The sequence below is a fragment of the Oncorhynchus gorbuscha genome, linkage group LG06 (assembly GCF_021184085.1).
Source record: "Oncorhynchus gorbuscha isolate QuinsamMale2020 ecotype Even-year linkage group LG06, OgorEven_v1.0, whole genome shotgun sequence".
NCBI lineage: Eukaryota > Metazoa > Chordata > Actinopteri > Salmoniformes > Salmonidae > Oncorhynchus > Oncorhynchus gorbuscha.
In genome coordinates, this window is record NC_060178.1 from 92612703 (window position 1) to 92638017 (window position 25315).

Sequence of the window (25315 nt, forward strand, 5' to 3'; positions counted from 1 at the left end):
GTGTGTGTGTGTGTGTGTGTGTGTGTGTCTTCACGTTTGCCTGTGTGTGTTTGAGCAGCTAGATCACCAGTGGTACAAGTCAGTATTCAGTAGAGACCATCCAAATCAACAGCTATAGCCAGTAGAGTCCATCCAAATCAACAGCTATAGCCAGTAGAGTCCATCCAAATCAACAGCTATAGCCAGTAGAGACCATCCAAATCAACAGCTATAGCCAGTAGAGTCCATCCAAATCAACAGCTATAGCCAGTAGAGACCATCCAAATCAACAGCTATAGCCAGTAGAGACCATCCACATCAACAGCTATAGCCAGTAGAGTCCATCCAAATCAACAGCTATAGCCAGTAGAGTCCATCCAAATCAACAGCTATAGCCAGTAGAGACCATCCAAATCAACAGATATAGCCAGTAGAGACCATCCAAATCAACAGCTATAGCCAGTAGAGACCATCCACATCAACAGCTATAGCCAGTAGAGTCCATCCAAATCAACAGCTATAGCCAGTAGAGTCCATCCAAATCAACAGCTATAGCCAGTAGAGACCATCCAAATCAACAGCTATAGCCAGTAGAGACCATCCACATCAACAGCTATAGCCAGTAGAGTCCATCCAAATCAACAGCTATAGCCAGTAGAGTCCATCCAAATCAACAGCTATAGCCAGTAGAGACCATCCACATCAACAGCTATAGCCAGTAGAGACCATCCACATCAACAGCTATAGCCAGTAGAGTCCATCCAAATCAACAGCTATAGCCAGTAGAGTCCATCCAAATCAACAGCTATAGCCAGTAGAGTCCATCCAAATCAACAGCTATAGCCAGTAGAGACCATCCACATCAACAGCTATAGCCAGTAGAGTCCATCCAAATCAACAGCTATAGCCAGTAGAGACCATCCACATCAACAGCTATAGCCAGTAGAGACCATCCACATCAACAGCTATAGCCAGTAGAGACCATCCAAATCAACAGCTATAGCCAGTAGAGACCATCCACATCAACAGCTATAGCCAGTAGAGACCATCCAAATCAACAGATATAGCCAGTAGAGACCATCCAAATCAACAGCTATAGCCAGTAGAGACCATCCAAATCAACAGCTATAGCCAGTAGAGACCATCCACATCAACAGATATAGCCAGTAGAGACCATCCAAATCAACAGATATAGCCAGTAGAGACCATCCAAATCAACAGCTATAGCCAGTAGAGACCATCCAAATCAACAGCTATAGCCAGTAGAGACCATCCAAATCAACAGATATAGCCAGTAGAGACCATCCAAATCAACAGCTGTAGCCAGTAGAGACCATCCAAATCAACAGCTGTAGCCAGTAGAGACCATCCACATCAACAGCTATAGCCAGTAGAGACCATCCAAATCAACAGCTGTAGCCAGTAGAGACCATCCAAATCAACAGCTGTAGCCAGTAGAGACCATCCAAATCAACAGCTATAGCCAGTAGAGACCATCCAAATCAACAGCTATAGCCAGTAGAGACCATCCACATCAACAGCTATAGCCAGTAGAGACCATCCAAATCAACAGCTATAGCCAGTAGAGACCATCCAAATCAACAGCTATAGCCAGTAGAGACCATCCAAATCAACAGCTATAGCCAGTAGAGTCCATCCAAATCAACAGCTATAGCCAGTAGAGACCATCCAAATCAACAGCTATAGCCAGTAGAGACCATCCACATCAACAGCTATAGCCAGTAGAGACCATCCAAATCAACAGCTATAGCCAGTAGAGACCATCCAAATCAACAGCTATAGCCAGTAGAGACCATCCACATCAACAGCTATAGCCAGTAGAGTCCATCCAAATCAACAGCTATAGCCAGTAGAGACCATCCACATCAACAGCTATAGCCAGTAGAGACCATCCAAATCAACAGCTATAGCCAGTAGAGACCATCCAAATCAACAGCTATAGCCAGTAGAGACCATCCACATCAACAGCTATAGCCAGTAGAGACCATCCAAATCAACAGCTATAGCCAGTAGAGACCATCCACATCAACAGCTATAGCCAGTAGAGACCATCCAAATCAACAGCTATAGCCAGTAGAGACCATCCACATCAACAGCTATAGCCAGTAGAGACCATCCAAATCAACAGCTATAGCCAGTAGAGACCATCCACATCAACAGCTATAGCCAGTAGAGACCATCCAAATCAACAGCTATAGCCAGTAGAGACCATCCAAATCAACAGCTATAGCCAGTAGAGACCATCCAAATCAACAGCTATAGCCAGTAGAGACCATCCAAATCAACAGCTATAGCCAGTAGAGACCATCCAAATCAACAGCTATAGCCAGTAGAGACCATCCACATCAACAGCTGTAGCCAGTAGAGACAGAAACTACTGCTATTATTCCACTACCAGAGGCAAATGCGTAGCTTTGGCAGAGACATTTAGTGACGGTTTTACATCCTTATTTACATCACACTGATCAGCGCTATCGGTGCAATTTCCCATGTTGGTCACTTTACAGAACCTAACATCATAAAAACAAGCATCCCTCAGCTAAAACAAATAAAAAGATAAATGGCTCCTTTGTAAAATACTTTCAGTGATCTCTCTCCTCTAATCTCCTTTCCCTCAACCTTTCTCCCACCCACCCTCCCTCTCTCTCACTTCTTTCCTCTTCCCGACTCCTTCCATCTCTTCTGTTTCCCCCCTATCCTCTACCCAGTTCCACACTGTCTTACCTGTCCAGCACCCTCCCCCATTCCATTCCAACAGACTAAAGTACCCCCACCTGTATCTCCATCTTCCCACCTGTATCTCTATCTCCCCACCTGTATCTCCATCTTCCCACCTGTATCTCCATCTTCCCACCTGTATCTCCATCTCCCCACCTGTATCTCCATCTTCCCACCTGTATCTCCATCTCCCCACCTGTATCTCCATCTCCCCACCTGTATCTCCATCTTCCCACCTGTATCTCCATCTTCCCACCTGTATCTCCATCTTCCCACCTGTATCTCCATCTTCCCACCTGTATCTCCATCTTCCCTCCTGGATTTTCCCTCTCCAGCTGTCTGATCCTCAGTGGGAACAGATCAACAGATCTACTGTCTATGAATCTCTGTTCCCACCTCCCTAAAATACTTTTACAAGCCTCTCCCTCTTTTCCTTCCTTGACCTCTCTCTCTCTCTCTCTCAATTCAATTCAGTTCAAGGGGCTTTATTGGCATGGGAATCATAACATTGCAAAAGCAAGTGAAGTAGATAATATACAAAAGTGAAATAAACAATAAAAATGAGCAGTAAACAGAAGTTCCAAAATAATACAGACATTACAAATGTCATATTATGTATACGTATGTATATGCAGTGTTGTAACAATCTGCAAATGGTTAAAGTACAAAAGGGGAAATAAATAAGCATAAATATGGGTTGTATTTACAATGGTGTTTGTCCTTCACTGGTCGCCTTTTTCTTGCGGCAACAGGTCACAAATCTTGCTGCTATGATGGCACACTATGGTATTTCACCCAGTAGATATGGGAGTTTATCAAAATCGGGTTTGGTTTGTTTTTGAATTCTTTGTGGATCTATGTAATCTGAGGGAAATATGTGTCTCTAATATGGTCATACATTTGTCAGGAGGTTAGGAAGTGCAGCTCAGTTTCCACCTCATTTTGTGGGCAGTGAGCACATAGCCTGTCTTCTCTTGAGAGCCAGGTCTGCCTACAGCGGCTTCTCTCAATAACAAGGCTATGCTCACTGAGTCTGTACATAGTCAAAGCTTCCCTTAAGTTTGGGGCAGTCACAGTGGTCAGGTATTCTGCCACTGTGTACTCTCTGTTTAGGGCCAAATAGCATTCTAGTTTGCTCAGGTTTTTTGTTAATTCTTTCCAATGTGTCAAGTAATTATCTTTTTGTTTTCTCATGATTTGTTTGGCTCTAATTGTGTTGCTGTCCTGGGGCTCTGTGTCTGTTTGTGTTTATGAACAGAGCCCCAGGACCAGCTTGCTTAGGGGACTCTTCTCCAGGTTCATCTCTCTGTAGGTGATAGCTTTGTTATGGAAGGTTTGAGATTCGCTTCCTTTTAGGTTGTAGAATTGAACGCCTCTTTTCTGGATGTTGATCAATTGCGGTTATTAGCCTAATTTTACTCTGTATGCATTATTTGGTGTTTTACGTTGTACACAGAGGACATTTTTGCAGAATCCTGCATGCAAAGTCTCAATTTGGTGTTTGTCCCATTTAGTGAATTCTTGGTTGGTGAGCAGATCCCAGACCTCACAACCATAAAGGGCAAAGGACTCTACGACCGATTCAAGTTTTTTTAGCCAGATCCTAATTGGTATGTCAAATTTTATTTTCCTTTTGATGGTATAGAGTGCCCTTGCCTTGTCTCTCAGATTGTTCACAGCTTTGTGGAAGTTACCTGTGGCGCTGATGCTTAGGCCAAGGCATGTATAGTTTTTTGTGTGCTCTAGGGCAATGGTGTCTAGATAGAATTTGCTGTTAATGATCATGCAGAGGATTTCCCCAAGGTTGCTGTTGACACATATCCCACGTTAGTTATTGGTCAAATATACTGTTAACATTTTCTACTGACAAATTTACACCTTCACTATTACAGTGGAACGTTTTGTCCAGGAAGTTGGTTGCCTAGAAGGGATTGAATTTGTTGTTACCTAATTGTTTTTTTGGTAGGTCTCCACACTATATTCCTTCCATCAATAGCATTTCTTGATATTACTCAGTTCCTTTGGCTTTGATGCCTCATGATTGAGTATTGCTCTGTTCAAGTAGACTGTGATTTTGCTGTGGTCTGATAGGGGTGTCAGTGGGCTGACTGTGAACGCTCTGAGAGACTCTGGGTTGAGGTCAGTGATAAAGTAGTCTACAGTACTACTGCTAAGAGATGAGCTATAGGTATACCTACCATAGGAGTCCCCTCGAAGCTTACCATTGACTATGTACATACCCAGCGTGCGACAGAGCTGCAGGAGTTGTGACCTGTTTTTGTTGGTTGTGTTGTCATAGTTGTGCCTAGGGGGGCATATGGGGGAGGGAATGCTGTCACCTGCAGGCAGGTGTTTGTCCCCCTGTGTGCTGAGGGTGTCAGGTTCTTGTCCGGTTCTGGCATTTAGGTCATTACAGACTAGTACATGCCCCTGGGCCTGGAAATGATTGATTTCCCCCTCCAGGATGGAGAAGTTGTCTTCATTAAAGTATGGGGATTCTCGTGGGGGGATATAAGTAGCACACAGGAGGACATTTTTCTCTGTTAAGATAATTTCCTTTTGAATTTCTTGCCAAATGTAAAATGTTCCTGTTTTAATTCATTTAATGGAGTGAGTTTGGTCTATACTATATTGATCTGTTGCTCCTGTGTTAAGTGTTGGGTCTGCGTTTGAGAGCGCTGTCCTTTAGAGTCCGGGCAAAGGTGGGCACTGCTGCCTTGTATAGGTGGACCTGGTCATAAAGGCTGTTCAAGTCCAGGGTGGAGTGGTGGGCCAGGAAAATATTGGGTTTTGAGGCACAGTCACAGGAAATACTTGCGTTTACCCGCTGTTTGGTAGCAGGGTGGAAGACTTTTCGTGGTAGCAGGGTGGAGATAACCACTTGTGCATTGGGGAAAGTAGAATAAGCTTTTTCAATCACACCCTTTCCTGCTGTGCTCTCAGGTCATTTGTGTATTATTATGTGGCTAGGTGAACCTAGTTGGTCCTCAGACAGAAGGTCGAGGGTGTTTGGACACCAGAGTTTAGATACACTCTGTTTGGGAGAAAAAAATAAATATATAATGTATATATTTCCCATTGGAGTCCATAAGTAGAACAATCTGTGTCTTGTGTATTTCCTCAGTGGGTGTGTGTGTGGGGGGGGGGGTTGTCAGGAGGGCTAACAGGGTGCTCAGAGGGGGTGAGAGCCGCTGGACTTGGGGTTCTTCATTTGTCTGTTCTGCTGTGGCGTCGACGCTATGGTCAGGGTCTGGTGTGGACTGTTCTGCTGTGGTGTCAAGACTTTTGTCGGGAGCTGAGGTGGGCTGTTCTGCTGGCTTCTCTGTGGGGGTAGCCACCTCTCTAGTGGGTTGTTCTCTGGCACACGCCATCCCCCTCAACCTCTCCTTCAGCAGTCTGATCCTCTCCTCTAGTGCTCTGTTATTCTCCTGCTCCTGATTTGTATCCTGTTGAAGTTGTCTCACCACAGTCCAGAGTGCAGATATGTCTCTCTCCACCTCCAGCTCTCTGGGTCTGGTTAAGGGCGTGTTGTTGTGCTGGACTGTTGTCTGGGTCTGTGCTGACTGGAGTGTAATCACCTGCTGTTCCAGCTCCACCTGCCTTACCACCAGCTGGGGAAATGTATCCTTCATTTCAATGAGGGAGTAGTACTCTGTGTTGGGTGGTTGACTTTCCGCTTGGGGTTGCTCGTCTGTGTGGTTATATAACGTCTGGTCCTACCCGCTCGGGGTGGGGGTATCTTTCTCAAGGGAGAGCTTCTCCTGCTCATCTAATTCTTTGATTAGGTGAAAGTCCAGAGGAAACTGCTTGGGGTTGTCCTGTACCAATACTGTTCCAGACTTCTAGAGATTTATATTAGCTGACTCAGAGTCCTCGTTGTCTAGTATCCTGAGTTTTCACCCCTCGTAAACACCCCCCCCCCCCTTAACAGAGGGTTAGTGTGCTACCGGGGCAGGTTAGTGTGCTGCCGGGGCGGCAGGGTAGCCTAGTGGTTAGAGCGTTGGACTAGTAACCGGAAGGTTGCAAGTTCAAACCCCCGAGCTGACAAGGTACAAATCTGTCGTTCTGCCCCAGGCAGTTAACCCACTGTTCCTAGGCCGTCATTGAAAATAAGAATTTGTTCTTAACTGATCTTGCCTGGTAAAAAATAAAAAATAAATAAATAAATAGATAGTGGGTTAACTGCCTTGCCTGCCAGAGGATGGTTTGTGTGGAAGGTGAGGTTGCTGATGTTCCCAAATCTTATAATAGTCAGCAAGAAGTGTCTCTTGTTTTTCCGTAAGGAGCATCATTTTGTGCTGTTTTTGTGTCTTATCATTCTTCACATAGGGCTTTGACACCTCTCACTTGACATGTCAGTGCTAATTGTTGTATCAAGCTTGGAAGCCTTCATTTACCATTCAGTCCTTATAAAGTAATGTCATGTATTTCTCTCCCTCTCTCTCCCTCCCTCTCTCTCCTCCTCCCTCCCCCTCTCTCCCTCTTTTTGGGGAGTGTATGTAAATGTAAACAGGCCAATACTCCCACTAACATACCGGCACTTCTCAGGAAGAGAGATTAGAAGGACATAAAGAAACGAGGGAGGTTGTACATGTCAGACAGAGGAGGGAGCCACAACAAACAGGACAAATCTATCTAGTAGACATATGTAAACATATGTTCCCCATGCCAATAAAGCCCTTAAGTTGAAATTGAATTGAACTGAGAGAAAGAGAACGCAACCAGGGTTGCAAAGTCCTGAACATTTTGCCTGAAAAGGTTAAGTGAGGTATTCTATGTGTTGTGTCTGGACCATGTTCTCAAGCGAATGCCTAGGCTTTAGCTCAGCAGGCTTACACAGTATTGTGGCACACGGATAACCCAGGGGTTCAAACTCAGTCAGTCACATACAGTATCATCATGTCTATGAATATAGCAACCTAGGTGTGACAATGGCTGTGTGTCAATAGAAAGTTAGCTGACATTCATATCAGCCTCTTACAGGCCTTGGCTTGTCATTACAGTGTCCCCTTGGCTTGTCATTACAGTGTCCTCTTGGCTTGTCATTACAGTGTCCCCTTGGCTTGTCCTTACAGTGTCCCCTTGGCTTGTCATTACAGTGTCCCCTTGGCTTGTCCTTACAGTGTCCCCTTGGCTTGTCATTACAGTGTCCCCTTGTCTTGTCATTACAGTGTCCCCTTGGCTTGTCATTACAGTGTCCCCTTGGCTTGTCATTACAGTGTCCTCTTGGCTTGTCATTACAGTGTCCCCTTGTCTTGTCATTACAGTGTCCCCTTGGCTTGTCATTAGAGTGTCCCCTTGGCTTGTCATTACAGTGTCCTCTTGGCTTGTCATTAGAGTGTCCCCTTGGCTTGTCATTAGAGTGTCCCCTTGGCTTGTCATTAGAGTGTCCCCTTGGCTTGTCATTACAGTGTCCCCTTGGCTTGTCATTACAGTGTCCCCTTGGCTTGTCATTAGAGTGTCCCCTTGGCTTGTCATTAGAGTGTCCCCTTGGCTTGTCATTACAGTGTCCCCTTGGCTTGTCATTACAGTGTCCCCTTGGCTTGTCATTAGAGTGTCCCCTTGGCTTGTCATTACAGTGTCCCCTTGGCTTGTCATTACAGTGTCCCCTTGGCTTGTCATTACAGTGTCCTCTTGGCTTGTCATTACAGTGTCCTCTTGGCTTGTCATTACAGTGTCCCCTTGGCTTGTTCTTACAGTGTCCCCTTGGCTTGTTCTTACAGTGTCCCCTTGGCTTGTGCTTACAGTGTCCCCTTGGCTTCTCCTTACAGTGTCCCCTTGGCTTGTCATTACAGTGTCCCCTTGGTGTGTCCTTACAGTGTCCCCTTGGCTTGTCATTACAGTGTCCCCTTGGCTTGTCATTACAGTGTCCCCTTGGCTTGTCATTACAGTGTCCCCTTGGCTTGTCATTACAGTGTCCCCTTGGCTTGTCATTACAGTGTCCCCTTGGCTTGTTCTTACAGTGTCCCCTTGGCTTGTCATTACAGTGTCCCCTTGGCTTGTTCTTACAGTGTCCCCTTGGCTTGTCATTACAGTGTCCTCTTGGCTTGTCATTACAGTGTCCCCTTAGCTTGTTCTTACAGTGTCCCCTTAGCTTGTTCTTGGCGTGTCATTACAGTGTCCCCTTGGCTTGTTCTTGGCGTGTCATTACAGTGTCCCCTTAGCTTGTTCTTGGCGTGTCATTACAGTGTCCCCTTGGCTTGTCATTCCAGTGTCCCCATGGCTTGACCTTACAGTAATAAATAAGGCATTTATTTTTTTCCCTCGTCAATCTACACACAACACCCCACAATGACAAAGTGAGAACAGGTTTTTAGAAAATGTTGCGCATTTAGTAATAATAAAAAAAAGAAATGCCTTATTTACATAAGCATTCAGACCCTTTGCTATGAGAATCGAAATTGAGCTCAGGTGCATCCTGTTTCCATTGATCGTCCTTGAGATGTTTCTACAACTTGATTGGTGTCCAACTATCGTAAATTCAATTGATTGGACATGATTTGGAAAGGCAAACACCTGTCTATATAAGGTCCCACAGTTGACAGTGCACGTCAGAGCAAAAACCAAGCCATGAGGTCGAAGGAATTGTCCGTAGAGGCCCGAGACAGCATTGTGTTGAGGCACAGATCTGGGGAAGGGTACCAAAACATTTCTGCAGCATTGAAGGTCCCCAAGAACACAGTGGCCTCCCTCATTCTGAAATAGAAGAAGATTGGAACCACCAAAACTCTTCCTAGGCCAAACTGCGTAAACGGGGGAGAAGGTCCTTGGTCAGGGAGGTGACCAGGAACCCGATGGTCACTCTAACAGAGATCTAGAGTTCCTCTGTGGAGACGGTAGAGTGGTCAGACGGAAGCCACTCCTCAGTAAAAGGCACATGACAACCAGATTCAGACCACGAGTGTTATGTTCTTCTGTTTCTGTGTTGTTGTGGATTTGTATATGTGTGTATTTCAGGAAATTGCTTCCTGGATTCTAAGCAGCTGATTGGTCGGCCCAATCGCTGATTGGAGTTCTGATCCCTCCCTCTTGTCAGGGGATACAATTGTCTCGGCAATTACCAACACCTTCTCCAGCTTGATAAAAGCCAGTGTTCCTTTGTCAGAAGAGAGCTTCTTTTTATGTCTTGTGTTGATTGTTGTGGCGGTCAGTAAAAGTTTTGTGGATATTACTTTGTAGCCGGTCCTTCTAAGGTATGTGTATGACAATAGGAGTTAGTGTTTTTGGTTATTGAAATTTTTCACTTAAATTATTGGTAAATGATTCTGTTTCATTTGTTCCTGGGGGGGGGGGGGGGGGGGAGCACCTTGGAAGTGTTTAGGCAAGAGGCCTGCGGGCATACATAACCCGTAGTATTTAATCTGTCTATGCACACTAGGTAAGACCTGGGCAGACCACCCCCTGTATTTTGGTTAGTGTGCCAAGTGGTGCTAAAGGTTAGGTAAGTAGTGGTAATGCAGGTAAGGTAGGAGAGGGGACTCTTTCATTTTTACTTCTTTGCTTTGGTTCCATCCAGCCCCTTTTCCCCACTTTACCGTGTTAAGGAGGAATAAATTCCCCGTAAATGGTATGTTTCTCTGCCTCTGACGTCCTTCCCTGCACCTACGATCACATACTTCTTTTCACTCCACAGGGAGTTGAGATGTAGCGGTGTGCTGCATTCCCTCCTCCAAGAGGCGTACATAACATAACGGGGGCTCATCCGGTATCATTACATCCACAGGATCCCGCTGCTCTGAGCTCTCTGTGATTGGGGATTGAGGCGTTGTGAGTTTGGGTGACTTACTTCGTTACCGTGTGTTCAGTAGGCTGCTGTGTACAGAATGGCTGCCTCAGCCGTCTGTTGATCGGTTGGTGGGGTTGTGTAAAGTGCTAGTCAAGGACGGTTTAATGGGAAAAAAAATGATCTTGAAAGATGAGCAGAGGGAGGCTTCAGGAGAGGAGATGTGTAGACCTTCCGATGCCAAGTCGGAGGACGGCGCGAAGGGAAGGGTCGCCCCTTTACATTGCCCTGATTCAACCCTTTACCTTCTGCTTCAGGTGGATCAGACGGGACCGCTAGGGTAAAGGTGAGGCTGGTCCGTTTGGAAGTGCAGCTAAAAGATAAAGAGTGAGTTAGACAGCTGGAGATTTATTTAGAAATGAGGAAAATGGAAATAGAAGCCGACAACTGGAGCTTGACGCTGGCTCCAGTGCGACTCCACAACCTGCCCATCATCAAGCCCACTTTGAAGTGAGTAAAAATATTGGTTTAGTCCCTCCAGTTGATTCCTATTCCTCTGCGTTTGAGCTTGTGGCTGCTGTGCTGCATTGGCCTCTCAAGGTTTAGCCGCTCCTGTTGCAATGTAAATTGTCGAAGCTGTAGCCGCTCTCTCCCTGGAAGACAGTTTACAGGGCGATATTATTAAAACAACCACGTTGCGGGCTCATGAGTTGGTGCCTGAAGCTTATAGGCAGTGCTTCAGGAACCACAAAAAATCCTCTCACCGTACTTTTGTTGAGTTTGCTAGGGACAAATAGTCTCTATTTAATCGCTGGTGTTCAGCTAGCAAAGCTAACACCTTTGCTGATATTCGGGAGTTGATGCTGTTGAAGGATTTTAAAAGCAACCTGTCTGATAGAATTGTAGTTCATTTAAATGAACTGAAAGTGGCAACATTGGCCCAGGCAGCAGTGTTGGCAGATGAATACGCTTTGACACTCAAGACTGTGTTTGGTGTGCCTCGTTTTGAAGGCCGAAAGATTACGTCGTCAGTGTTGCATTCGGGTCATTTTTTTCCCTCCGACGACCCTAAGCCATCGCACGAAATCCGTGAATGTTTTTACTGTCACCAAAAGGGTCACGTGATTGCAGACTGCCCGGTTTTGAAAAATAAACCGAAACAGTCCCTATAACCATCCCTAAATTAAAAAGCGTGAGTTTAGTCCAGTCTGTGGCTCATCCGTTGGATCGACTTATTGATTCAGCATTTGGGAAACTGGATCCTATCTATGCTCCGTTGATCTATATCGGTTGTGTTTCCTCAACTGAAGAACAAGCTAATCAAAAGCCCATACAAATCTTATGAGACACTGGGGCGGCGCAGTCAGTAATCGTTACTGATGCTTTACCCTGGTCTCCTGAAACGTATTGTGGCTCGCATGTCATATTACAGGGGATAGAGACAAAAACCATATATGTACCATTACACTGGGTCCACTTAGTGTCAGACTTGGTATCAGGACGTTTCCGTGTTGGTGTAGTGTCTACAAGGGCAGTAAAAGGAGTCACATTGCTACTAAGGAACGATATCGCTGGTGGTAATGTGACTCCTGTGTTAGAAGTAGTACACAACCCAGAAATCAAAATTGCAGATTAAAAATTGGTTCAAGCATTTCCCCATGTTTTTCCTGCTTGTGTTAATGAGGGCACAATCTCGCATGCTGGGAAATGTGGTGGATTTGTCTGGTTCCATTTTTGAGAGTATTGAGGTAGAAGACTGCACCGAGTGGTCCTTCTGCAAGGCCGACGGTTTCCACCTTCCCTGCACCTACAGTCACATACTTTTTTTCACTCCAAGGGGAGTTGAGATGTAGCGGGGTGTTGCGTTCCCTCCACCAAGAGGCGTACGTAACAATGAGAAACAAGATTCTCTGGTCTGATGAAACCAAGATTGAACTCTTTGGCCTGAATGCCAAGCGTCACGTCTGGAGGAAACCTGGAACCATCCCTACGGTGAAGAATGGTGGTGGCAGCATTATGCTGTGGGGATGTTTTTCAGCTGCAGAGACTGGGAGACTATTCAGGATCGAGGGAAAGATGTACAGAGAGAAAAAGTACAGAGAGATCCTTGATGAAAACCTGCTCCTGAGCACGCAGGACCTCAGACTGGGAAGAAGGTTCACCTTCCAACAGGACAACGACCCTAAGCACACAGCCAAGACAACAAATGAGTGGCTTCAGGACAAGACTTTGAATGTTCTTGAAGGTTCCAGCCAGAGCACGGACTTGAAACCCATCGAACATCTCTGCAGAGACCTGAAAATGGCTGTGCAGCGACCCTCCCCATCCAACCTGACAGAGCTTGATAGGATCTGCAGAGAAGAATGGGAGAAACTCCCTAAATACAGGTGTGCCCAAGCTTGTAGCATCATACCAAAGAAGACTTGAGGCTGAAATCGCTGCCAAAGGTGTTTCAACAAAGTACTGAGGAAAGGGTCTGAATACTTATGATTACGTTTATTTTTGTTTTTTTTGTCAGAATTTCTAAACCTGTTTTTGCATTGTCATTATGGGTTATTGTGTGCAGATTAATGAGGGGGAAAACAACTATTTAATCTATTTTTTAAAAAGGCTGTAACATAACAAAATGTGGAAAAAGTCAAGGGGTCTGAATACTTTCCGAATGCACTGTACACAGACATGGAATCACTGGCCACTTTAATAATGGAATACAAGTCACTTTAATAATGTTTACATACTGCTTTACTCATCTCATATGTATATACTGTATTCTATTCTAATGGATTTTAGTCTAATATTTATATATTTCTTAATTCCATTCTTTTACGTTTAGATTTGTGTGTATCGTTGGGAATTGTTCGATATTACCGCACTGTTTGAGCTTGGAACACAAGCGTTTCCCTACACCCGCAATAACATCTGCTAAATATGTGTATGTGACCAATAATTTACCAATAACTCACAGTGTCCCCTTGGCTTGTCATTACAGTGCAATTGTACCAGGCTGCCATACAACTCTCCGACTGGAATCCAATTGGACCACACACGCATACACAAAATGGTGTGAAAGCCTGGCCAGCCCTTTAAAGTGATAGCTGTTTTTGGTGTTCGTCCACCGTCACTCTGTTAGCTGAACACACAAACCAGCTTTACAGAGCTCAGATGGATTCACAGTGGCTTTGATGTGCTCAAACTCTCATGGTAGGCCAGGTAAACGAGTAATTTCGTAATTGAGTGTGTGTAATTTTGTGAGTGTGTATGAGGGGTAATGAGTGGGACAAAGGTGTGTATGCATACTCTATGCGTCATGGAACGTCGTCAAGACGATGAAAACGTCTGTGATGTGTTGTTTGCTGTAGGGCAGGGGTGTCAAACTCATTCCATGGAAGTCCTGTTGTCTGCTGGTTTTTGGTTTTTCCTTTCAATTAAAACAACCAGGTGAGGGGAGGGGAGTTCCTTACTAATTAGTGACCTTAATTCATCAATCACGTACAAGGGAAGAGCGAAACCCTGCAGACACTTGGCCCTCCGTGTAATGAGTTTGACACGTGTGAGGAAGAGATTTTATCCTCAGTCACAGGTCACGTGACACCTTCAGGGGATTCATCCTCAGTCACAGGTCACGTGACACCTTCAGGGGATTCATCCTCAGTCACAGGTCACGTGACACCTTCAGGGGATTCATCCTCAGTCACAGGTCACGTGACACCTTCAGGGGATTTCTCAGTCACAGGTCATGTGACACCTTCAGGGGATTTATCTTCAGTCACAGGTCATGTGACACCTTCAGGGGATTCATCCTCAGTCACAGGTCATGTGACACCTTCAGGGGATTCATCCTCAGTCACAGGTCACGTGGCACCTTCAGGGGATTCATCCTCAGTCACAGGTCATGTGACACCTTCAGGGGATTCATCCTCAGTCACAGGTCATGTGACACCTTTAGGGGATTCATCCTCAGTCACAGGTCACGTGACACCTTCAGGGGATTCATCCTCAGTCACAGGTCACGTGACACCTTCAGGGGATTTCTCAGTCACAGGTCATGTGACACCTTCAGGGGATTTCTCAGTCACAGGTCATGTGACACCTTCAGGGGATTGATTTTCAGTCACAGGTCATGTGACACCTTCAGGGGATTGATTTTCAGTCACAGGTCATGTGACACCTTCAGGGGATTCATCTTCAGTCACGGGTCATGTGACACCTTCAGGGGATTCATCCTCAGTCACAGATCATGTGACACCTTCAGGGGATTCTAAAACGGTTGTATTAACACATGATCTTAACCTTTCTTTCCTTCATCCTACTCTCTTTCTCCAACTCCCTCTGTGTTTCTCTCTTCCTCCCACTCCCTCCTCTGTCTCTCTCTCTCTCTTACTTGATGATTTGTTTGGGGATGGACGAGCGGCGCCGGGTGACCAGTTTGGGGACACAGGAGCTCCTGCGGAGTACAGACACCAGTCGGGGGCCCTTCTGGCCCTTATTAGGGACCGTGTTGACCCGCCTGAAATGCACCTTCTTCCCACTACACACACCAGACAGGGGGAAGACGGGGAGGTAGGTAGGCAGAGAAGGAGAGAGAAGGAAAACATACAGAGAAAGGAGAGAGAATGGGAAGTAAAAGAGGGAAAATATCAATAAAAATAGTATAAAGTTCAGATCAGCTGGAAGAAGAGTTAGTCAGTAAAAGTTAGGGTTTAGAAAAGATATTCAGGGCATGCAGAAATCATAGTAGTGAGCAGTTAAGCAAGGATAGTGGATGGTGTGGTGTGTGAAGCAAACATGTGTGTGTGTGGTCTCACCTCTTGATGGTCTCTGTGATGGAGGGCTGGCGCTGCAGAGGGGGTCGGAGATAATTGCTGGGGTCAAAGGTTGCGATGCCTGATTGTGTGATCTCACAGGGCATGCTCACACTGTGCAGGAACCCCTGCCTCTTCACCGGCTGCAACACACACCAGACAACAAAAACGTATTTCTCCTCAATAGCTCAGTGGATTTACTGTAGCTGGTGTTGTAATGCATCTATTGAAACTGTATGTAGGCCAGATTACAGTACCTGTATGTAGGCCAGATTACAGTACCTGTATGTAGGCCAGATTACACCACCTCTATGTAGGCCAGATTACACTACATGTATGTAGGCCAGATTACAGTAACTGTATCTATGAATGTGTGTGCTGTACCTGTATAAATGTGTTTTCGGTGTCTATCGATTTGCATTGTATCTGTAACGTAAGGTGTGAGTGAGTAAGTGTCCAGAAAAGAGCCCTAACTTTCCACAACAAAGCCATCACCTACAGTGAAATTAACCAGGAGAATATTCCCCTAAACAAACTGGTCCTGGGGTTCTGTTCACAAACACAAACAGACCCCACAGAGCACCAGGACAGCAACACAATAAACCCAACCAAATCATGAGAAAACAAAAAGATAATTAATTACTTGACACATTGAAAATAATTTACAAAAACACTGAGCAAACTGGAATGCTATTTTGCCCTAAACAGACAGTACACAGTGGCAGAATATCTGACCACCGTGACTGACCCGAATTTAAGGAAATCTTTGACTATGTACAGAATCAGTGAGCATTGCCTTGCTTTTGAGAAAGGCTGACGTACGCAGATCTGGCTCTGAAGAGAAGACAGGCTATGTGCACACTGCCCACAAAATGAGGCGGAAACTGAGCTGCACTTCCTAACCTTCTGCCAAATGTAGGACCATATTAGAGACACATATTTCCCCCAGATCAAACAGATCCACAAAGAACTCAAAAACAAATCCAATGTTGATGCACTCCTTGGGGGAGGGGGATAAGTAAAGAAATAAAACAACAGTAAAAAGACATTTGAAAATAACAGTAGCAAGGCTACGTATATACAGAAAACCGGTTAGCAAGCGGTACCAGAGTGCCAAGTCTAGGACAAAAAGTATTCTCAACAGTTTTTACCCCCAAGCCATAAGACTCCTGAACAGGTAATCAAATGGTTATTATTGCATTATGTGCACCCCCCCCCCATCCCCTCTTTTACACTGCTGCTACTCTCTGTTTATCGTATATGCATAGTCACTTTCACTACACATTCATACTACCTCAATTGGCCCGACCAACATTGGCTAACCGGGCTATCTGCATTGTGTCCCACCCACCAACCCCTCTTTTACGCTACTGCTACTCTCTGTTCATCATATATGCATAGTCACTTTAACCATACCTACATGTACATACTACCTCAATAAGCCTCCATGCGATAGCAGAGAGAACAGTCTATGACTGGGGTGGCTGGGGTCTTTGACAATTTTTAGGGCCATCCTCTGACACCGCCTGGTGTAGAGGTCCTGGATGGCAGTGACCTGTATGCTCTCGTTGGCTGGTCCTCGCTATAAATTCGTCGCCAAACCCACTGGCTCCAGGTCATCTATAAGTCTTTTCTAGGTAAAATCCACCTTATCTCAGCTCACGGGTCACCATAGCAACACCCACCTGTAGCACGCGCTCCAGCAGGTATATTTCCCTGGTCATCCCCAAAGCCAACAACTCCTTTGGCCGCCTTTCCTTCCAGTTCTCTGCTGCCAATGGCAAAAATCACTGAAGTTGGTGACTTATATCTCCCTCACTAACTTTAAGTGTCAGCTGTCAGAGCAGTTTACCGATTGCTGTTGCTGTACACAGGCCATCTGTAAATAGCCCATCCAACTACCTTCCTCATCCCAGATTCCAAGAACACAGGATGAGATGTTACTATCCTTTGTGCAAGCACTTCCAAGAGTTAATGAACAGTGAGAGTGGTGAAATTTGGGTGTTTCGGCCTTTCACACTATACACCCTCCTCAAAGGCGGCCAGCGACAGGGTGATCAATCCTACGCTTGCGTCCCATTCCCAATTAGTCATAGGAGTTGCCTTGTTGTTGATAGCCAACATCCCATGGGACTATGCATGGCAGGGGCGTCCTCCTCCCTGAGTCAATCATTGTTGACCGCATACCTCCTGGCCCTCTCACTTCGGGGCCCAGTTGGGGTCTTTCCTCTTCATCCAGAGCCACTGACTGCTGCCTTCTGCCGCCTCTGATACAGCTTTGATTGCCGAACGCTGGCTCTGGCCCTTAATTCCCAGGTCTCTAAGCAGTCTGGTTGTAGATGTTGCCACAAAACCTCTGCAGCCCACCTCCACTGGTCGGACTTCTGTGTTCCAGCCATGATGCCGTGCTTCGGCAGCTAGATCAGCATAGCGCAGATGTTTTCGCTCATAAGCCTCATCTACTGAGTTTTCCCAGGGTACTGTGAGCTCAATGATGAAGACCTTATTGAGTGAACGGGACCAGAGCACCATGTCAGGTCTTAGGGTGGTGGTTGCGATCTCCGGAGGAAACACAAGTTGCCGGCCAATGTCAGCTAGCATTTTCCAGTCACGGGCCAAGCGCAGCTGGTCTCGCTCTAATGGTGTAGAGCCGCTCTTCAGGTGGTTTAGCCCCTTCGCGGACAAAGTTTGTCCGTAAGGAGTGTGATGCTGCTGTGGGTGGTAGGGAGTTGGTGGCAGCTCGCTTGTCCTCCAGGGCGGACGCAAGGTTTTTAAGGACTTGGTTGTGACGCCAAGTGTAGCGTCCTTGGGCGAGGCTTGTTTTACAGCCTGTGAGAATGTGCCTGAGGTTGGCTGGCATAGAACAGAGGGCACAGTCCGGATCTTCACCATACCATTGGTGAAGATTAACTGGTGTTGGAAGGACGTCATATGTTGCTCTGATGGAAAAGCTCAACCGCCTCGCTTCCATGGCCCACAGATCCTTCCAGCTGATCTTCCTCTTCTCCACACTGTCCCATCAAGTCCACTGTCCCTGTTTGGCAAGAGAGACTGCCTTGGCCCACCATGCAGCCTCCTCCTGATGGCGTACTTCCTGCACTACCATCTTCCGCCGCTCTGGTGCAGTGGCCTTACTCCAAGCAGCACGGCTAGTTAGCCCAAGGCCTCCTCTCCCTTGCTGAACATGACCCACAATGTCAGAATGTCTGAGGGCTGCTGTTGCCTCCTGGACTGCTTTTCCTGGCCACCATTTGCGCCCAGTTGCCAAGGTCGGCGCGTTGTTGCTCACCACTGGGTCTCGAGATTCATTCAGTGTCATTTGGAGCCTGGTTTTTGCACACTTGAATTCCTCTGTTAGACTGGTGAGGGGCAGCTTGAGGACACCATCTCCATAGAGGCCTATGGTGGTAAGGCATCGTGGAACTCCAAGCCACTTCTTTAAGTAGCCTGTGACTCCTCTTTCCATCTTCTCCACTGTTGAGATTGGAACCTCATACAGTGCTAAGGGCCACAACACCCGGGATAGGAGACCAAACTGCAGACACCAGGCCTTTAACTTTCCAGGTAACTGGGTGTTGTCGATGGACTGTAGGCTACTACTGATGTCTTTGCGCAGCTGTTGCACCTGGTCTTTGTCCTTCAGGCTTGGATCATACCACCTTCCAAGACTTTTTACCGGCTGCTCACACTGTTGAGATTTGGTCATCTCCGATGAAGAATTTCAGGTCAGAGAGTACTCCCTTCACAATCGAGATGCTGCGTGACTTGGATGGTTTAATCTTCATACGGGCCCAGCTGATGTTCTCCTCAAGTTTTCTGAGCAGTCTCCTGGTGCATGGGACAGTGGTGGTCAATGTTGTAATGTCGTCCATGTAGGCTCTGAGTGGAGGGAGGCGGAAACCAGAGTCGACTCGCTGTCCACCAGCAACCCATTTTGAGGATCTGATGATAACCTCCATTGCCATTGTGAATGCCAACAGAGAAATGGTACATCCCGCCATTATACCTACATTCAGGCACTGCCATGAGGTGGTGAACTCTGAGGTGGTGAAGCAGAACTGCAGATCCTGGAAGTACGACTTCACCAGGTTTGTGATGGTGTCCGGTATGTGGAAAAATCTGAAGGCAGACCACAGGAGTTCATGGGGCACAGAGGAACATTGGCGAGGTTCGAGGAAGACTACATGGATTTTTTCTCCACCTTGGCCATTTGGATCTGGCACAGAGCCAAATGCATTGGCGAGGTTCGAGGAAGACTACATGGAGTTCCCTTTTCTCCACCTTGGCCATTTGGATCTGATGCCAGATCATGCTGGAATGTTCCAAGCAGCCAGAGAACCCTGATATTCCTGCCTTCTGTACAGATGTATCGACGTACGCATTCCTTTGTAGGTACTCGGCCATCCTCTGGGCAATGACCCTAAAGAAGATTTTTCCCTCGACATTCAGTAAGGAGATTGGGTGGAATTGGCTGATGTTCACTGCATCCTTCTCCTTAGGGATCAGGACCCCGCCTGCCCTACGCCACACTTTGGGTATTATCTTCTTCTGCCAAGCTGTTCTCATAAGCCTCCAGAGGAACCTCAGGACGTCTGGTGTGTTCTTATACACTTTGTACGGGACTCCATTTGGCCCCGGGCCTGATGCTGTTCTTGCCCGTCGAACTGTGTCTTCCACCTCTTTCCATGTCGGAGGGCTGGTCTCAATATGATGTTCCGGGGGTTCAATGGGTGGGATATCTGATGGGATGGCCAGATGTTCATGTCGCTTTGAGTCAAAGTTTGTTGTTCTCAGGTGCTCCTCTAGGTCTTTCTTTGTTGTTTTTAGAGCTCCACTTTTTTCTTTTTTGAAGAGACTTTTAAGGAACTTGAAGGGATCTTTATAGAATCGAGTTCTAGTTTGTTCTTTTTTTCCTTCTGCGTTTCCGTAGGTTCTCTGCTCTACGGAGGGATGCCAACCGGGTTTTGATGTCAGCCTGAAGTGCCTCTATGCCCTCCTTTTCCACTTCCGAGGCCTTCTTCCACTGTTTCTTAAGCTGCCGCCTTTCTTGAACGAGGCGCTTGATTTCTTGTTGCCTCCTGGAAACTGGTGGGGTTGGAACCTTTCTCCCGCCTTTTTATTTCCGCGTCTTCCACTCCAAATCTTTCTGTCCCGTACTCATAGATGATGTCCCCCATCCTCTCCAACTTCTTCTCCACTGTGCCTCGAAGGGTTTCTCGAGGGTAGACGTGTTTTAAGCGGTCCGTTCAGGGAGCTTTTGATCTTCTAAAAGAACGCTTTTACCCCATAAGAACCTTGACGTGTTCCAGTCTGACGAGGTCGCCTGTCGCCATCTGAGCGCAACTATGATGTGGGTAATCGTTCGCCATCCGCTTAGAATGGTTGAGGGGGCGTTCCTTTGTCGTTTGGACAGACCATAAGGTCAGTATTCACTGTTTCCCACAACTTCTTGTCACTGGCGCCAGGCCATTTTACATACGGTCTGTGCCCTGGTAGTCTCCTCTCGACTGCAGGTCTGGGAGGCTGGGTGAGTTCCACTCCTGTTGTTGGTTCCACCTCAGTTGCTACTTCGGTGCTTGAGTTTACGTCCTCCATGACAGTGGTACTGATGCACTGCAAACTATGGTTTGCGTCCAGTTGCTGTGCTTCATTCAACTGATTTGATCGCTTTCGCAGAAAGTAATCAATGCGAGTTCTCTGTCTCTCTTTACCCAAACACCCCTTCTTCCCCTGGTGGATCCTCAACCCATGGTGTGATGTAACTTTCCTCCAACCACAGACACATACCTGCATCTGTTTGTGGCCCACTGTTGCAGCAGAACTTGTGACAGTTGCTGTGGTGTTCTCTTGTGCTGTGCTCTCATTACTCTTAGTCGTTTCCAGTCCAGTCGTTACCATGTTGTCAGCCGATGAGTCATCTTCCGCCACCGCTCTCGCAGACTCTAGGGGTATTCTCGTATGTTGACTTTCTGTAGCTAAAGCGGGTGTTTCCAACATACTGCGAAGCATGGGAAACTACAGAAATGGGAAGCTACCCCATGACTGTCCCAGTGGGGTCTATTCCCTCCTGTCAGCCGTCTCTCCGTGCCGCCACAAGGACTTTCCCCTGTTGTCAGCTGATCTTTCTCAGCAGTCACTGGACAAGTCCAGATATTCAGATTCCAATATTTGTTTTTGTTTTTCTGCTCTTTTGCACACCAGTATTTCTACTTGCACATCATCCTCACATATATCACTCCAGTGTAAATTGCTAAATTGTAATTACTTCGCCACTGTTGGCCTATTTATTGTCTTGCATTCTTACTTCATTTGCACACACTGTATACAGATGTTTCTATTGTGTTATTGTCTGTACATTTGTTTATTCCATGTGTAACTCTGTGTTGTTGTTTTTGTCGCACTGCTTTGCTTTATGTTGGCCAGGTCGCAGTTGTAAATGAGAACTTGTTCTCAACTAGCCTACCTGGTTAAATAAAGGTTAAATAAAATAAATGCATAAAAAACTATTTGCACATCATTACAACACTGTATTTAGACATGACATTTGAAATGTCTTTATTCTATTGGAACTTCTGTGAGTGTAATGTTTACTGTAAATTTTATTGTTTATTTCCCTTTTGTTTATTATCTATTTCACTTGCTTTGGCAATGTAAACATATGTTTCCCATTCCAATAAAGCCCCTCAAATTGAATTGAGAGAGAGAGAGAGGTGTTTCATCATACCTGTATTAATGTTAAGGGCTCATCCAGGGACAGCTGTGGGGGGATGTCCACTCTGAGCCATGGAGGTTTCTTCCTCTGCAGACTGCTGCTCTCCTGGGGCTGGCTGGGCTCAGCCATGCTCTCTACCGCCCCCTACACCTGCCAGCTGGAGACACAGGGAGAGGAAGGAGAGATGTGAGACAGAAGTTCAGAACGCACACACAAGCACACACACACACCCACACACAGTAGCCGTACTACAGATAAACCTAGCAATCTGACACAGAGTGGAGCGCATTGAGCAGCTTTATTGAGTACTTTTCATGATTGGGTAATTCTATAATCCTAATGCTGCCAGCCCAGCCCATCACAGACAGACAGATTGCCCTATAAACTGGACATACCCTGCTCTGTGTCCACTGTCTGTCTGCCCATCTGGACACAGCCTCAGATTTAGTCTTTAGAGCAGTCTGCTCTGGGCTGTCTTTATGTATATTCACGGCCTTCTTCCATTCAGTGTAGTCATATGTCTTTGTGTCGGGTGTGCTATCAGTGTACCACTGCATGACCAAGGCAGACCTGTGATTTCCATGGACTGTTTTGAAGGCTTTGTACTACCATAAACTCCCACAAGGGGGCAGTGACTGCCTCTAAAACTTCTCACCAATAAATGTATGCACACATGACTGTAAGTCGCTTTGCATAAAAGCGTCTGCTAAATGGCATATTATTTATTTATTTATTTGTATTTACTGTTAGTCTTCGAACTCGGCCACCTCTGCGTGGGGGGTGGCTGAGGATATTTATACACACACACACACACACACACACACACACACACACACACACACACACACACACACACACACACACACACACACACACACACACACACACACACACACACACACACACACACACACACACACCCTTTATACAGTAAACCTCTAACAAGCTGCTAATCAAGGCCAACCCCTGGAGGCAGCCATCTGCACCGGAACCGCTGCATCAAAGGACCAGCAAGACTCAAGTATAATGAGGGGTTCAACTCCACACATATAGTACTGAGGAATCCTGTGGACAGAACCACAGAGAGGGATTGATTGGGATACTGTACACATACAATTCAAACCTAAACCCACACCGTCTACAGACTGGCAGGGGGTTTTTCACTAAGGAGTTGACTAATATATTGCTTGCCATGTGTCAAGAGCTAGGATATGGTCTTTGATGTAAGCCTTAGGCAAACTTGTATTGATATAGTCATTCATTCATCAATTCAGCAGGTTGGTCTTGTAATTGATTGTTGTGGCTGAATATTCTGCCAAGTCCAACAAGCTGTGTGCTATTCAATACCAGCAGAGACTCACTAGCCAGCCAGGCAGTGAGAGAGGCTGTTTCCAAACCCAAGATAATGGAGTTTTACTGTGTCTTTTGTGTGTTCTGTGTATTCTGTGTGTTTTGTGTTCAGTGTTTCATGTTCTGTGTTTCATGTGCTGTATGCTCTGTGTTCTGTGTGTTCTGTGTTCTGTGCATTCTGTGTTCTGTGTGCTCTTTGTTCTGTGTGTTATGTGTTCTGTGTGTCCTGTGTTCTGTGTGTTCTGTGTTCTGTGTATTCGGTGTTCTGTGTGTTCTGACAGTCATTCTGTGGTTGGATCTAGAACCCTGTGTGCTCCTGCATTCACGGTAAATGCTGCATATGTAGGCTAAATCGGAAATTACCTTTACATTTCTATTGAGCAATCTGTAACGGTTCAGCGATCCAGACTGATTAGAGCTCCTACAAATAGCACCATAACAATACGACCACATCCTAAAACAAAACAAAAAAACGAAAGCACTGCCTCTCTCACCCCCCTTTTGACACAAAATACATTGTTATTTCATGATCCCCCTATCGCCCTATTCCTCTTCCTCTTTCACCCAGTCAGTTTTCTACATCTCTGTGTGTGTGTGTCGTACGACAAACAGATTAAGGCTTTAAACCTGCAGTGGACCACATGATGATACCCCTCCTCCTGTCTCAGCCTAGCAGGCCTGGGCAACTCCAGTCCTCCAGGGCCTGTTTGGTGTCACACTTTTGCCCCAGTCCCATCTAACACACCTGAATCCAATAATCACCTAATCATGATCTTCAGTTTAGAATGCAATTTGATTAATCAGCTGTGTTTGGTAGGGATGGAGAAAAAGTGTGACACCAATCAGGCCCTAGAGGACTGGAGTTGCCCACCTGTGGAGGGAGATCAGGACAGGAACTGGATGGGTGATATCATAAACATCAAGAATCTCCAGGAATTCACCCTGCACCAGGAGTCAAATGGAACTGAATGGAAGTGAGTTTTCATTGAATGGAACAGAATGGATGGGTTTGTTCTTGTTTCATGAACCTTGTGTTGATTTCACTACAGTACATGGAAGGATTGGTGGGAAACTCCAGAGATCCACTCCATAGATGGATCTTCTCTAACAGTTACATAACTACAGTAAGTACTTGGGCCTGTTATACATTAATGGACAGTTCCTCCAGACACATCTTATTGAAATTCAACAGAATGTCACTTTGCATATAATAGTTGTCCTAACATTATCTTCTCCTACCCTGTTTTGCTGTACTCATGGTAAGAGCTTTGCACTGTATGGTACTGGGGTTGAATGGAGCTCATGTTACTCCTCATTGTGTCTATATCAATAGCCTTGCACTTTCCAAACCAATGGCTCTCTCTCTCTCTTGCACACTCTTTCTCGCTCTCCCTCGCACTCTCTCTCGCTCCCTTTCTCCTACTCTCTCTCTCCATCTCAACTTCTCCCTCTCTCATTTCAGCCTTCCTTTCTCGAGAAAAGAAATGCCTCGCTGCATTTTTATGACATTATAACTGGCACAAGGTCAGTGTAACCTTACAGAGCCTGATCCCAGCTCTTCTCCTTTCAGCTTAACAGAGAATTGTAGAGGAGCTCTGCTTTCTTTATGCTTTATGGACTATGGACAAACCAATAAGCCTGATAGCATCTCAGTCCAAACAGTGATATTTCCCCTCTTGTGTCATGTCAATGGACTTCTGTCTTACGCATCTTTGGCTGGAATCAATATTTGATGTGTTAGAAAAAATCTGATCCTGTTTCTAATATTTGACGTGTTTCTGTTATTTATTTGTAATTAATATCTCAGTTCTAATGAACCAAATGCCCCTCCCCCTATGTGACATTCGAGGTCTGTGTAGTGGGTTTTGATTTGTGCCAGATGTTAGTCATATCTCTGTCTCTTCTGGGGCCTTCCCTTGTTTTGTGTGATTACAACATCTCACACCTGCTGCAAAAAACCCAGAGTTAAGAGAAGACGACAGAGAGAATCATAGAGAAGACAACAGAGAG

At 46.0% G+C, this 25315-nt stretch overlaps 1 protein-coding gene across 2 annotated transcripts in view; it reads right to left on the reverse strand.

The window, feature by feature from the left end:
* LOC124038547 (inactive rhomboid protein 1-like) overlaps positions 1-25315 on the reverse strand; it is an 87390-nt gene that overhangs the window by 10882 nt on the left and 51193 nt on the right. Inside the window, exons 2-3 of one of the 2 annotated variants that reach the window (XM_046354563.1) lie at positions 21968-22112; positions 15247-15386 (exon numbers count right to left, since the gene is read on the reverse strand). In XM_046354563.1, coding sequence (XP_046210519.1) covers positions 15247-15386; positions 21968-22084 — 257 coding nt within the window. In that variant the 5' untranslated portion in view covers positions 22085-22112. Of the gene's footprint in view, positions 1-2814; positions 2859-15246; positions 15387-21967; positions 22113-25315 lie in introns of those variants that run through there. The other variant, XM_046354564.1, reaches the window with a different exon arrangement.